Source organism: Epinephelus moara, chromosome 4 (assembly GCF_006386435.1).
Source record: "Epinephelus moara isolate mb chromosome 4, YSFRI_EMoa_1.0, whole genome shotgun sequence".
In the NCBI taxonomy this organism is placed as follows: Eukaryota; Metazoa; Chordata; class Actinopteri; order Perciformes; family Serranidae; genus Epinephelus; species Epinephelus moara.
In genome coordinates, this window is record NC_065509.1 from 20,215,864 (window position 1) to 20,231,435 (window position 15,572).

At 43.2% G+C, this 15,572-nt stretch overlaps 1 protein-coding gene across 3 annotated transcripts in view; it reads right to left on the reverse strand.

Annotated features, from left to right (window-relative positions):
• The window catches only part of frmpd1b (FERM and PDZ domain containing 1b), a 34,325-nt gene that overhangs the window by 8,041 nt on the left and 10,712 nt on the right, over nt 1-15,572 (reverse strand). For all 3 annotated transcript variants that reach the window (XM_050042390.1, XM_050042393.1, XM_050042391.1), the window contains exons 3-13: nt 12,932-13,042; nt 9,389-9,561; nt 7,762-7,864; nt 7,318-7,363; nt 6,899-7,003; nt 6,664-6,759; nt 5,067-5,192; nt 4,746-4,865; nt 3,078-3,211; nt 905-1,031; nt 449-541 (exon numbers count right to left, since the gene is read on the reverse strand). In XM_050042390.1, coding sequence (XP_049898347.1) covers nt 449-541; nt 905-1,031; nt 3,078-3,211; nt 4,746-4,865; nt 5,067-5,192; nt 6,664-6,759; nt 6,899-7,003; nt 7,318-7,363; nt 7,762-7,864; nt 9,389-9,561; nt 12,932-13,038 — 1,230 coding nt within the window. In that variant the 5' untranslated portion in view covers nt 13,039-13,042. The remainder of the gene's footprint in view (nt 1-448; nt 542-904; nt 1,032-3,077; nt 3,212-4,745; nt 4,866-5,066; nt 5,193-6,663; nt 6,760-6,898; nt 7,004-7,317; nt 7,364-7,761; nt 7,865-9,388; nt 9,562-12,931; nt 13,043-15,572) is intronic.

Genomic DNA, 15,572 nt, shown 5'->3' on the forward strand with positions numbered 1-15,572 from the left:
AAAATAACTCAGAGCTCACTTGATTTCACACAGGACACAAACACTAGTCTCCTGGGGTAAAGTCCTGTATTTGTTTGACTATCCACCACCACAATCTGCCTCCTTACACTGAGTTTTGCTGCCTTTTTTTGGCAGTTTTGCAAGATCCAGAGTGAAAGGGGGATGACGTGCAGCAAAAGGCCACTGGTTGGAACCAAATTGAAATGTAAAGTTATATAAAACACATAAATGTTACATATCCATGGTTTGCACAAATGTACAATGCCAACATTCATTGTAATGTTTGGGTGGGAAACATAACATCTAGGTTTATATTCAGCTGAATTTGTCAAGCTTTTTGAATGTTGACATGTTATACAGACCCATGACTGAATTCAAGTCAAGCTGTTACATGTTATATCTCTTCACAAACAGACCCACTAGGTGATATCAGGCTCTTAACCCTTACCATCATGGTAGCTGTGTAGGACCGTCCCCCATATGAAATGAGCTCTCCAAGCTGAGTGAGGTAGGCCAACCGAGCCTGAGTTGCAGAAATGACCTAAAACACAGCAGTAGACAAAGAAGAAGAGAGAAGAATAACACTGAGGCAGACAGTGAGGAGACAGAGTGAAAGAAAACCGGGGTGGATGTTATGGTTGACTCACTGACCAAAACAATTCTCTCCACAAAGAAATATGCGCCACTCGTTTTCCCAGAAACATTACCCAATCCCCAGACCTGCTATTCCCTTTTTTTAATCATCCTCCCACCCACCATATATCTTCCTCCCAACCTGCTGTCTCTTTACCACCACTTTAAACCTCAGGGAGATTAGCAGCCACAGAAGTGTCAGCTAAAAAGTGCCCTAAAGCCACTACTAAACTGCCACTATCCATCCACCCATCCATCAGTCTGTATCTACCTTCTGGCGAGGCTCTAGCAGGGACTGGATCTTTTTGAGGTGGTAGCTGATGGCTTTCCTCAGGTCCTTCTCCCTCATGTTGCTCAGCAGTGTGGGAGAGATGAAGCTGTCCATGCCAAACTCCCTCCTGTCATCACCACACACAAACACACACAGGAATGAAATTGGAAATTGGAAGCCAAACGGAATTACCCGCCTTGCTACGTGATTTAGTTTTCCCAAAACCAATAAATTGGTGCAGCATTTGAAAGGTGGAGGGAGCCAGGGACTTATAAAAAAACAGTAAGAGCAAGTGTGGAATTGTAGGTAAGAGACATGCAGTATAATGTAGCTGATGTTAGCCTCATGAGCTAGCTGGCATATATGTGTTTACATCATAGCAAACACTGGCCTAAAAGTGCAGCTTAATTTTTGCTAAAACACCAAACCATACTTTAATTGTGTCTTGTCTCACTGACTATTTGTCAGGTTACTACAGAAATGAAATACACTATTAAGGTGAGGGTAAGGCTGACATTAGAGACTGTTTGTTACTTATAAGAGGGGAGGGGGTGGTGCAAACCCGCGGAGGTACTTAAAAAGATTTTTAAGCATTGGTTAGGGGGTTATGTTTTTAGATTTGGCTTAAGAGAGGGACATTCAGCTTTAAATGATTATATTTTGTATTTATCTTAAATACCATACCCTCAGAACCCCAAAACCAAGTGGGTTCTAAAGGCATGTTTTCTTTAAAAATCCTCAAAATCACACCATTTATTATCAGGGAGGCTCAAAGAAAAAGATATGCAGGTCCAAGGAGGGTCATGATATATATAAAAACAAACAAAAAAACAAACACACACCCCTACTCTGATAAGTAAAGTACAGTCCCTTAGCTTTTCTGCATAGCTAGCCATAGTGTTGTGTCACATTCCTGTGTTCCCAAGGCTTTATGTTCCCCAGGTCTATATAGCACATAATGGAAACCTAAAAAATTATGTTCCCCAGCTCTGTATTTGCTTAATATGACACGGGCTACAGTTAAGGGACTGAATCATGACTCTGACAGTCATAAAATTCCACTGGACTCTGCCTTAGTGGTACGTGCTTTACCTGGTGAGCTACTGGGACGCCCTATTTTTGTGTAGAGAACAACTCCCAAACATATATCAACCCTAAATTTAAAATAATAAGATTTAGTCAAACAGTTAATTACACAATTAAAATAGAGAAGAAACCAAAAGATGAAAAAAGGAGAAAAATAATTATCAAACACTTGCCATTTCCAAACAGGTTAGGATGAGGAAAGAGGTTAAGGGTCAGGTTAGTTTACAGGTACAAATTTGACCCAAACACGATAGGAGGGTTGATGTGTGTGAACAGTACTTGGTAACATAGGACCCTGGGAACATAACTGCACTCCTGTAAAATTCAGTCACGTGGCACAATACATATAAATTGTCACAAATATTCAGTTCCAGGTTTCATATCTGAGATCAGTAAGCCTGCCTATCAGTAAGTAAGCTTGACTTTTTTACATTAAATCCAAATTAAGACTTCACTCATGAAAAAAAATCTTAAAAAGCACACTGATTTTTGTGGAGCAGACATATCTGCTGATTTTTATTTTTTATTTTTTAATCTTCCCAGCACTGCCACTAGATGATACTAAACAGTCACATTTTAACGGAACTGCAACCATGACTGCATCATCACTTTAATCTAAGGCAAAAAAAGCCTGCGTCTGCGAAACAGAGTATTTATGACTGCAATGACGCATATAATCATATTAATCTGAGACCAGTGCGTCAGAGAGGTGGTCTTTTGGGAGATGGATCTGTGCTTAGGTGTGTCTTTGCATTTGAAGCTTGGTGGGAAGGGGAGAGACAGCGAAAGACAGAAAGACGGAAACACCTAATAAGAAACTTTTGCTCCACTCACAGGAATTAGAACACACCCTTGTGCACACACGCACAACATGTTCCAATCACATTAATAGATTAGGCATTTAGGGTGCACCCTTATCCCACACAAATTACAATGACTGCAGCTGTAGAGCGAGCTCAAGCTCTTAGATCATCATAATTAAACCAAATCTATAATGAGGAGTGCTGGAGTCCAGACCATAGTGTCCCACCAGTGTGACCCTAAAATGACATGCACACACAAAGTCACACAAACACATATGACTCACGTAATATTCTTGATAGAAGCCCTGGTCTGTCCACAGCTATCTAGTCTTTCGTGCATGTGCAGGGCAGCCAGGCGGAGTGCAGTGTTACACTTCATCTCTACTGCAAAACGCTCCTGCAGCACGTCCCCAACACTCTGGAAACACACACAGTCACAGCATAATGCACATAATGCATGCAGACGTAACAAATACACATGCACATTACAGTAAACATACTATTGTACACCTGAAATCATAGCATCAGATTTTTACAGTAACTTGTTTATTACACCAGCATACACTTAAAGTCAGACATTGCAAAACACACATCTCGTGAGCATCTTTATAAGTAAAACCAACACCGGGACACCCAGAGTGTCACTCACACAGCAAAAACAAACACAGCAGGAAGCAAAGATTCCTCAAAGAACAATAAATCAACATGACACAAGTGGCTCTCCCAGTGCTTTACTGTGCAACACAAATATGCAAAGACAAACTGTGGCTTTGAGGCTTTTAATCCAGCGTTGAAATATAGTCTCAGAGTTGAGCTACATCACAGCACGTATCTGACTGTACGCAGGAGCTCTTTGTTAACTCAACAAAATGTTTACAAGGTGATACAAGGCCACAGTAATACATTGTATTATATAAGATTAGGAGCGTTTTGAAGTAATATGAGAAAGAAGCAGGGAGCGACTGCATGTTAACTCCAAACATTTCCTCAACTTTGATTCAGGCTCTATTTTTGTAACTTTTCTGGAGCAGGTTTAGAACACTAGAGCAAGTTGCCAGATCTATTAAATATTGGATACAGCTACATTTGGCAAGTGGGAACAGAGGTTTATTTTTATTATATGAACATTTGGACTTGCTTTCCACATGTAAGTAAGGAAAAAGGAGTCTTCTGATTGAGGTTGAATGACAAATTCTCTATTCTACTGTAGCCAGACCCATCTCCACAGCACTGTGTCAGTGCCAGAGAAAGGCCTGGGAGCACACATTATCATCCTGCTAAAGGGGAAAATGCTCTGCTGTGTTTGTATTTCTTTAAACCAATCACAACTGTCTTGGGTGGCACAAAGACCGAGATGCCCTTTTGGAGGAACGTTTGCAAGTAGGATGGCGAGCACTGCCATTAAAATGGCTCCATAAAAGTAACAGACATACATCACCTGTGTGTATGTCTGTATGTGTGTGAACTGGAACAGATCAGTACACTGGTGAAGTATGTCACTGGCACATGTCGCCACCAGGATAAAAATATGCGGCAAATCAACTCCTACTGGTTGTGTCAGAATACAGATCAAAATCAGTCATGAGACACGGCGTCTGGGCTTTCCCGAAGGTGCATTCACAAGTTGTTTCACTTGTTGTGGGTCAGTTCACAGAAAAACAAAGCAGGCACGCCTTATTGCACCATCCAAATCTTCGTCAAAACTTGCCATTTTCAGAGCGTAGATTGTTAGCTTGGACGCTGTTGTTGTTTCCCGTAGAGAAGGGGATTTGGAAACGACATCATGCAGATTGTGGAAGGGCGGGGAGAAAGCTGGCCTAAATCAGTCGGCCAATGGCAGGTTTACAGCCAAAGTCTGCAACCGATGAGTCAGACTACAAAGCCTCTAACGTGGACACAGAAGGAGGCAGATAGAAAGTTGTACTGTAGATGAGAGAATTAGCTTCTCTGACCTGTAAAAAGAGGTACTCAAAGGTAGAGGGGTCATCCTGCAGCAGGTCCACGGGGTCTCTCGGGATGAAACACACCCTGAACAGACATCTGTAGTCATGGGAGTCTTTTTTCTGCACCACCTGGTGACGACAAAAAAAATAGAGGTATAAATATGTGCACAAGCTCTAAATGTAAAAGACACTGCATCCACTCTTAGCTGGGTAGTACCCTCCTGTCAGTAGGTCTACTGTTATGCTTAAACATTGCATTAAGGTAAATTACACCTTATATGAACTACAGTATGTTTGTGTGTGGATTTGTGCAGCCATTGTTTCCTTCACCTTCTGTATGAGCTCGTCTTCGTGCAGCAGCAGCAGCTTAGTGATGCTGTACTGTTGCTCTAGCACCAGGGCAAAGTACTCGATGGCCCGGATGGACAGTTTATCCTTTAGAGTCAGCACAATGTCCTGGAATGGTGAAAAACCAACAGTTCAGGCCCCCTTAGACAAACATGTTTCATCCCTGTCTGCTGATGGCAGATGGTCAAATCTGATCCCCCCTCTCAGTTTCCCTTTGGCTGGGAATACAAACTGTAACAATAATAATGTGCTCATGAAGACGACAACAGACAAGGACCAACTGGGGGTGTGTTACTGACCCAGTTATCTACCTATGATGAGTGTAAACAGTACACATCTCAGACTGCAAGAGCCTGGACTTACATATCTAGAGTTACTCAAGAAATCCAGCCCTGCTGTCCTTACAAGCTCTGAGTCACGGCACACTCTTCTCCTCACTTATAAATGTTTCATAACTACCTCCTCCAGAAGCAATATAATTAATACTTTTTCTTATTATTCCACCATTAAGAGCAGCCACAAAAGCTACAGCCTGCCCACACTCTAATACCCTTGAGGCGATCACAGCATAACTTGTGGTGTGCTTAATTACGAAATACACCCTCTCGTTTCTAGGAAGCCTTTTACAACTAGATCCACTGTTTGGTCCCATAATGCTTGTTAGAAACTGAGGGGGCCAATTATAGGAACTTCTGAGAACAATGATGTAGGCAGCACATCACACAACTTATGTCTTATTAGCTGTGTTGTATGGGTTTTGTGACATTAATGAACATATAGAAAGTTTCTTCTCATTGCCTGCTGCAAAGTGCACTAGTATCAGCCATGGATTACATGGCAGCTCCCCAAAAATGAAGCCAAAACATTTCAATTGCCCCCTGGTGGCTAGCTACATTGCGGGTCATAAACTGCGCCCCCTCCAGGTTAGCGGATGGGACCTGGGCTCATGCGGACGTCTAATAAATTTTTCCCAAAGATGGTTTCTGTCATTTTTGGCAGTTCTCATCATGTTGTTGTTCATTCAAGTGTTTCTATTCTGATACATTTAGTTTTAATAGGTTATTTGATGCTATACAAAGGGGGTTTGATGTCATGATTGACGGCTGCGTGAGACAATCAGTGTGCTTGTGATCAGTGGTGCTGCTTGGGATTGGTTGGGAGCTCAATACTGTGGAAATCACTACTGCGCAGACTCTGGCTCCAAATGACATCACCAGCACAAGATGGCAGCAGCCGTGTCCAGGATATTTTGGCTTCATTTTGTCACAGTGAGAGGAGGTGGAGACGTGTGGTCCATCTTTATACACAGTATTGACAAACATGTCAGCCACCTAAGAATGATGCTTCCACCTCTTGGGTCGACCAGCAATGAGATGCATCATCCAATTACCCATCTGCTGTTTAACATTCATCAAAAGTGGCCAAGTAGTGTGGCAGTTATGGCCCTTTAAAGATTCAGATTTTGACCTTCTATTTTCAGTATACACCCAGCGCAAATGTCCTTATAATAAGTTATAAATGTTAATTAAATGACCTCTCTCTTCTTGGGTTTAACATCTAACACATGTTTAATACACACCTTGACGGTGGTGCTGTTATCAAACTTGAAGGCCTTGGTTTGCCCATTCTCTAAATAGACTTTCAGGACGTTGGGCAGGAAGAGAAGAGAGTTTCCCTGATGGAGAGGAGTGAGAGATGTTATTGTGATGAGTCAATATCAAACGAGGGAAGATAAAACAGGAAAAGGGGGCACGAAATCTTAGAAAATAAGTCCAGAGAAAAATGATGATGTGATGGGAGTAAAGTTTTCCCACCTGAGTGTGCCCGTTGACTACCACCTCCTCTGCAAAGCGCACTTTAACTGGATTACTCCTCAGACGAGCTCTCTTCTCTGCTGACATGATGGATGACTTGGGATTCTGCAGCACAAAGACACGCGCCAGCGCCATTATGCAAGGGCCCATGAACTAAGGAAGCACACGCTTGTCGAGCTCAAACTAGTGCAATGACAATTAATTCTGAGACCAGCCGTAATCAAGCGGTCGACACGCACAGTTTTACATTTGCACATCGCGATCTAAAAGAAATGTGGAGGCCATCAACCCTGTCAGGAGACAAGGGTTTACAGTCACATGCTTGGAAACACACACAGCTTATGTTTTAATGATGAATGGTGCGATGACTCTTAGTGAATGTGTCGACGGGAGGTCATCAATGTCTTCTTTGTACTCACTGTCATGTGCCGCAGGATAGTCACATTGATACAATCCTCCAAGTCCCTGGGCGGAGAAACAAACACACACACAAACACACACAAATACACACACGCATACACATGCACACGAGAGAGATCATTATCTTCTGTCCAGCTGTCAAGCAAGCACTTTCTCCTCTGACTTTTGCCCTTTACTTGTTAAGCCCTTCTCACACACACACACACACACACACACACACACACACACACACACACACACACACGAATCATACATACACACTCTCAGAAATGCACTCCAGCAAACAAGTATGACAATGCATTTAGTCACTGGATTGACCAGACACACTGGTAGTATGACACTGGTTCCAGTAACTAAACTGACTTCTCATCAGCCACACAGATAGATAGATAGATAGATAGATAGATAGATAGATAGATAGATACCTCTGCAGCTACTCTCACCTCACGATGTTTTCCACCTGCTCTGCGCTCAAATCCTCCAGCGCTGTATCATTAATCTGCAGCACCTGGTCCCCTGGGTACAGTATCCCATCTGCAGGACTCCCTACACACACACACACACACACACACACACACACACAATGAAAAGAGTGAGTGCTTGCATAAATCAGCTGCACACGTGGGCTTGCACTTTCAGTTCAGATAAAGGGAGATATACACACCCATGTAGGCACATACACACACACACACACACACACACACACACACACCTACACACACACACACACACAAAATGACACATATGGTTATTCAACATGGCTGACTCAACAGTGTTCAGCTGAGCTCGCCAGGATGTGAGGGGTTACAGTTATTCTGGGTCTCATCCAGCTCTGCTCTGCTCTGCTTTCTCTAGTTATTTATACTCATTTGTCTTCAGGCAAGAGAGCACGACTGAGGCACAGCAGTTTCAGCTTACTCTAACACACACACACACACACACACACACACACACACACACGCCACACACACACACACACACACACACACACACACACACGCATACATAAACAAACTAAGTGTATGTATGCGTAAATACATACGCCCAACCACACATACTTTCACACACCCCGATGGACTGACTGGCAAAGCCCCGTCTGTCCCTGATTTTTGACCCACTGACGGCATCCCACACTGCTTTGTAAACTCATGTACACACACACGGGCTACACTTGCACACATACCCTCTCTTTTGCCAGACAAGCCAACCCTGCCACCCCCACCCCCACCTCGTCAAGCTTTCATGTCAGCTCTGCCAATATCCTGATCTGTGCGGTTTTTCAAGTCCCCTCCCTTCCTCCTCTTTCGTTTTCAATCCTTCTTCCTCATCCACCACTTCCCTCTTACATTCACCTCCTTGTCGCCATGACCTCGCAGACTTCTCCCACACCCAAAGGCGTCACCCCCGCCCCCCACCCCCCGCACTCTGCATGCTTTTCACACTAACTATTTCGCCATATTTGCACTTTGGTTGTTGTCTGTTGGGCTTCCTGCTGGCATCTCTTTCTATTAAATCTTGTCTCCTGTTATCACTTGTCTCTCTTTTTGGCAGCGGATGGCAATTACAGAGCTGGTGGCAGGGTGGGACACTTTATCAGCTTATTTTACAGGATAGACATAAAGGTAATGGATCAGTCTCTCCTCACTCTGTCTCTGTCGATCCCCTATTAAAGTTGCCTAAATGAAAAGTGATTGAATTTAGAAAGGATGAGCAGGTGGCTCTGTTGTGTTGTTTCTGGCTTGTCTGGCACCATGCCCGACAGTTTGAATTCCAGGGGAGAGTCAGTGTGTGTGGGTGGGTGTGCGTGCATGCGTGCATGCGTGCGTGTGTGCGTGTGTGCGTGTGTGCGTGTGTGCGTGTGTGTGTGTGAGTCAGAGAGAGAGAGTAAGGGTAAGAGTAAATCTGTTTTGCTGCGGGTGGTGCACTGTTGTATAAAGCAGGTGGCCATTTGCAGAAGGAGCAGGAAAACAAAATGCAGTTATCCACCTAGACAAGCACACACACACACACACACACACACACACACACACACACACACACACACACACCATCACCACACACCCCATGTACCTGGGGCGACGTCCCTGACCAGCAGGGGTGCATTTGTGGTGAGGATGAAGCCATGTCCAGTGCTGCTGTCCAGGACCGGGTCCCTGGTGATCTGCAGCGTCAGCTTGGCCTGGAAGTTCTGATTGGACAGACTGTTGGAGCGCTGCGACCTCCCATCGCCTAGCAACCGCTCTCTGTGGAGGTCAAACAGGGTAACAGGTTACCTGTCTGGAGACAACTTCCATCACTTTGTACAGAAAATCTAATTCTTAAATCTTCAACAAATAATCGCCCTCTTTATTTGACAAAAGCTAACGAATATTAGTTAACGTTGTGTTGCTGTGAAACTTCACCTTAGTACTAAAATTTTTACAAAACTCTATTAGATAATTTCACATAGCAAGAACAATATTCTCTGGTAGTTTTTACTTTGGGGCTGCAGATAACAAAATAATAGCATTGAAAGGGTTAGGGTGAGGGTAAGGCCATTTATTTTCTGGATTAATCAGCGTAAATTATTTTTTTCATGTTGTCTATAAAATCAGAAAATTGTGAAAAACAGGCCCATAACAATCAGCCCAAAGTGACTAATTCAAATGACCTTGCTTGTTCAGTACAAAACTCAGAGAGGTTCTGCTTAAAATGATACAACACAGAAAGACAGGAGGAAATACTTAAATTTCAGTGCGGTATCTATTAATGGTGCCATTTTTGCTTTAAAAGTGACTCAAATAATGAATCAGTTACCAAAAAAGATGACAATTAATTTCCCATCTGTTGACTAATTGACTAATCTTATCTGTTCTAAGAGACTTATTACCATTAAACAATAAGATTAGAAGGTCCCAAGGATGATGTTTTTCTGTAGGCCGACATGGGAGTTAGCATTACATTGGTTCACTCATCAAAAAGCCTGTGGGAGTTCTCTATTGGATTTTTGATTATTGCTAAAAAATAAACAAACGTTTATGATACTTAAACATTTTGTTCAGCAAGATAATCTTCACAAACGAACACCACTTTCATGATTATTGAAGCTTAAATGCATCACAAGAGGTAAAAGGCTAACATTGGGCTACAAACAAACTGACTCTGCGTGATGACATTCTATAGTTTAATTTAGCCACTTATTAGCAACCACCTTTTTTAAAATACATAAAAGCTACAAAGTTCACAATTGGGGTATTTACTGACGCATTTTATGTCGTAGAACCAAACGTACAAGTTTCTTCAGCTTGTGTTAACCACTTATTTCAGGCATCTAACCAAAAACCCCTTCAAGGCATCTGTTCACTTTAAGACGAAGACGCCATGAGTGGTGACATGCTAACTCATTCCTGGGTTTTAGGACTCATTCCTGGGGCACTCTATTAGCCTACAGCCGTGCTAGCTGCTCTGTGATGCTGTAACCTACGAGCACAAAGGTGGTTTGAGCTAAATGCTGAAGTCAGCATGCTGCTCACAATGACAGTGTGTTTACATGCTGATGATTGAGGTTTAATATTAACCAAATATTTATATGCTAACAGCTAATCAGCAGAGATGGGTGGACTTGAGTTACATGACTTTACTTAAGACAGACTCAAGTTGCAAGGGCATGACACTTGCCTGACTAATACTGATAAAAGACTCAGACTTGATGTTCTGAGAAAGATGACATGAAAGGACTTTACTTGTTTTATGTCTGCATTTTTCCAGTTATGAAAAGTTAAGTTGTGTTTTTTAAATAACTGGGTGATTTCTAGTGCAATGTGTGCAAACCTGGCAACCTCATATGATGTGACAGAGCACAAGAGGCCAATGCACGAGGCAGCAATCACGGAAGGGGCTAGTCGAAAAAAATTAAAATGGGTGCAAGGTCTGCAGCTCAGTGTTACCTAGAGAGCTTATGCTTGACCAGATCATCAGATTATCGTATGACTTCACTCGCGACTTGCTTGACCTGAGCAATGACCTAACTTCTCTTGCTTGACTTTTAGTAGGGACTCGACTTGAGTTGCTTGTGTCTCACCACACTGACTTGCTTGAGATTTGAAGGTTAAGGGTACAGTCACACTTGAGTGAAATTAACACTGGCGGATATTTGCCTCCCGTTCACTTTCATTCAGTGCAAGCCGAGGAGCAAATTAAACATTTGCTTTCAGCTGCAAATCAAATTCACATCTTCCCATCGCAAAGTTCGGCTTTGGTGGACTTTGACTGACAAAGTCGTAGCTTCAATCAATAACAAAAAAGTATGTGTAGAGGAAACAGTGATTGCTGCTGTACAGTGTTTAACAAGCTGATATTGTATGATATTAGCCATGAAAACTAAAAACTGCCCCACATGAGAGATGCTGTCTGGCTGGCAGTGAGTCAGGAGACAGACATGGGATGTAAGAAAATGGAAAATGTGCCAGTAAAAGTATTTATTAGGCACTGCCCACATTTAGCATGAATATCATCTCAGCAGGCAACGGGCTCTCACTCATGTGTGAGACTTCAGACTTGACACTTGCTCGTGACTTATTTGTGACTTACTCCCATCTCTGGTAATTAAAACATGGTACAGGTAAGGCTGATCAAAGTCTAGTACACATTTTAATGTTGACCTAATTGTGACGTTTCAAAAAAAGATCAACAAAGTTATTGCAATACGTCATCTGGGCATTCAATTTCTGGCCGAGTAGCCGGGAACCAAGAAACAGAGAACAGAGGTCACATTCATACAAACTACCGCCACATATCATCAGCTGAAACACGTCATGGGAATACACAGTATCTGTTGTGCTTAAATCAGTGGCATCCTCTCCCTGAGGCCTGCTGTCCTGGTCAGCTGGCTGTGACATGGTGAGACTTTTTCCCAAGAATGACAAACAGGGAGTTTACTGGGCTTCCTCTGCACCGCCTCCTCTGAGAAACCACTCAGCAGACAACAAGGGAATGACGGGCTCTTGAGAGCATATTTGTGGTCAACTGTGGGGTGTGCTTATGTGCGAGATAGGGACAGTCAGGTTTTGAATCAGCTATGTGTTATGCATCTGAATGTGTAGGTGTGGGGAGGGGATCTGGTGTTCGGAACAGGTTCAGAAATCAGCTTTATGCTTTTTTTAGTACATTTTTTTCTGTTTAGAGAGGTATTTCTTTCATACCACATTTCTCAGTTAAATGGCATTTGTACAGCTATATCTTAGATGATATATAGCACACCCCCCACACTCCTTCTCTATTATAGAGTCTGGCAGCAGGCCTAGAAGTGGATGATGCTGTTTTCTCTACTCTCTTCCCCAAACTGGATTGTTTAGGGTTTTTTTTCACTATATGAGTTATTTTAGTTGTTGTTGCCGCAGTGGTTTGTGTGGGGTCGGCATTTTCTGCTACTATTGGCTGTGTGGTGCCAACATTTCTACTGCATTCTCAGTTGTTTTCCCATCAAAATCTTCTCCATTTACAAACACGGATGCCAAAAAATTGGAGCAACATCACAGGAAGTGTTTTTCATTCCAACTTCCTACTTCTACAGTCTTTTTCTGAACTTTCAAAGAGGATCTTTGCCCAGAGCTCTGGCCCTTGTTCATTCTGTACCTGCTAAGCGACTCTCGGGTACGTCGTATTATTGTTCCCACCACCTGCTGCACCCGACTGGCCCTCCGAGCTGGAGACCTGCTCCTACATCGCTCCTTCTCCTCCATTTATCTAAAGAGACAAAGAAAGAGACGGATGTGAGCTGCAGACATAATCCCAACAAGCAGAACACAGAGAAAAGGAGGACGTGGGAAAAAGATGAAAGGATTTCAAGGGAGAGAATAAGTTAGAAACAGTTTAGGGTTTAGCTCTGTCTTGTTGAGCTGTGCTTCGGCTAAATTTGCATCTGCTCTGTTTTTATATTCAGAGCATGTAGGCTGCCTTGAATACGATGAATAATCAGATATGTGAACAGAGAGCAGGAAAGGCTGAGAGACAAAAAGAGAGGGGTGGAGTGTACTCAGCATGAACAACAACACATGTCACACACATTCGCTTAAATGGCCTGATTCTCAACAACAACTGCATCATCACACAATAACAAAATTCACAAGGAGTTCGACGTAAATATGCCACGATCTGCATGTTCACTACAAATCTGCAGCTGTGCACTTTCTGCTTCGCCTGCCCTTTAAACAGGGGGACGTAATGAGGAATGGAGGGCTCAGTGAAACCCCAGGGAGGCAAAGCTGGTCAGCATTGAATCCTTACCAAATCTTAAGACTTGCAACTCCCCTCAGCTGTGTTTTGTTTCTGTCAGCTAATCAATACGCTTGCATTGAGCTTGTAGAGCCTCTGATAATTCCTTGACAGGGTTTATTATCTATTCCTGAAAATATACTTTATTAGAGGTGCTGCGTTATTCATGTTCGTGTTTCTTTTGTTACATGTAACAGCAACAAAGATTTTAGGGGGCAGGGGTGCATTGTGGAATAAAATTTCAATGACATTTTGATCACTTGAAGTAGCTGCTTCATTTGTTTGCAGCATTACGGTGATAAGATATTGTTTTGATAAGATATTGTTTTGCTGCTGTCCTGTGATGTATTTCATCTGCTGCTCATGGCTGTGAATTGAACTATGTGGCAGAGAAAAGGGAGGGAAACTTTGGCAGGGACTCGAAAGAGTAGCGACCCAGACCTGATCAATACAGTTAACAATGATGAATGCGCTCCTGAAATCTAATGATCCGTATCTTGGCCTCAACAGCCAGCTGCAGAGAGCTTAATTTGATCAGCTCTCTAAAATATGGGCAAAACTTCTGCAAGCCAAGACTTTTGTGGAGATCTTAAAAGAAACACCACAGGTTTCTGGCCATCTGCCACACGTGTATGAGGCATTTTGAAAGAAGAGTAAAGTCACAGCAGCACACTCACCTTACTCTAGGCCACTTTAAGTTCTGACTTATGGGAAAACAATACACACTGCATTGCAATCAATAGATGATGACAAGCCGCACTGCTGTGAGTGATGTTGTATTCATGAGTTAGAAATACAGAAATAATTTGTCTTCTCTTTGAAGCAGGTCTAAGTCTGGGTTGTCTGTTCGCAGTTCTCAACATGGAGGTGGCTGAGCCAGCTAGAAGGTGACAGTGCTAACGCTGTTATCCAGGGGAAAACCAGAGGATTGGTGCTACACTTTTAACATTTTCCTAACATCATTAGTAACTACCATATGAGTGCAGTGCAAAGTGGCAGCAATTAGCCAGTCCCTTCAGGATTTTGCAGGCTGTTTTTGTGATTATTGGGCCCTGAAATGCCTGATTTCACAACACCATCCATCCATCCATTTTCAACCGCTTATTCGAAGCCAGGTCAGGGTGGCAGCAAGCCAAGCAAAGCATTCAAGACGTCCCTCTCTCCAGCAACAGTTTCGAGCTCCTCCTGGGGGACTCTGAGGTGTTCCCAGGCCAGACGAGATATGTAATCCCTCTAGCATGTTCTGGGTCTGCCCCGGGGCCTCCTACCAGTGGGACGTGCCCAAACACCACCAACGGGAGGCGTGGAGAAAGCATCCTGATCAGATGCCCGAACCACCTCAACGGACCCCTTTTGACTCCCTTTCAAAGCTCCTGCTCCGAGCTCCCTCTGGATGTCCGAGCTCCTTACCCTATCTATAAGGCTGAGCCCAGCCATCCTTATGAGGAAACTCATTTCAGCCAATTGTATCTGCGTCTTTTATTTTTAAATGGGTTTTTTAGCAATGGAATTGTGGGGGCAAGTGAAACTTGCAAAAATAGTTGCGATGCTGTCTCAGATTTGGAGTCTATTATTATGAGCATTTAGTGTTCCCTACAGAACTATAACCCATTTGTGGTAGTGGTGGTGGTGGGGAGCAGCACATGAACGTCCTGCTGAGCCCATTCAAACTTTTAAACTTTACATAGCCAAATCTGATTCTATATTGACATAATTCTGAGTCAGGTACAGCCCTTGTACAGAGCTCCTTTAAACAAACAGCAGCTAAAACAAATTCCAGCTCGCATCTGTCGAAGTGTTCTCTGGTTGTAGTTCAGTGATGACTAGCCTCAATCAGCCTCAGTAGTAGTAGAGCATGCAGTGTAGGTCTGTCCTTTAAGAGGATTAGAGGACCTCATTCTGCACGGGCCCGCACTGGTCAGGGTGTCACTTTAGCACCTCCCGCTGATCTGGATTGAAGCAGATTGTCGTGGATGAGGAGGGATGAGTGAGGCTAGGTAGC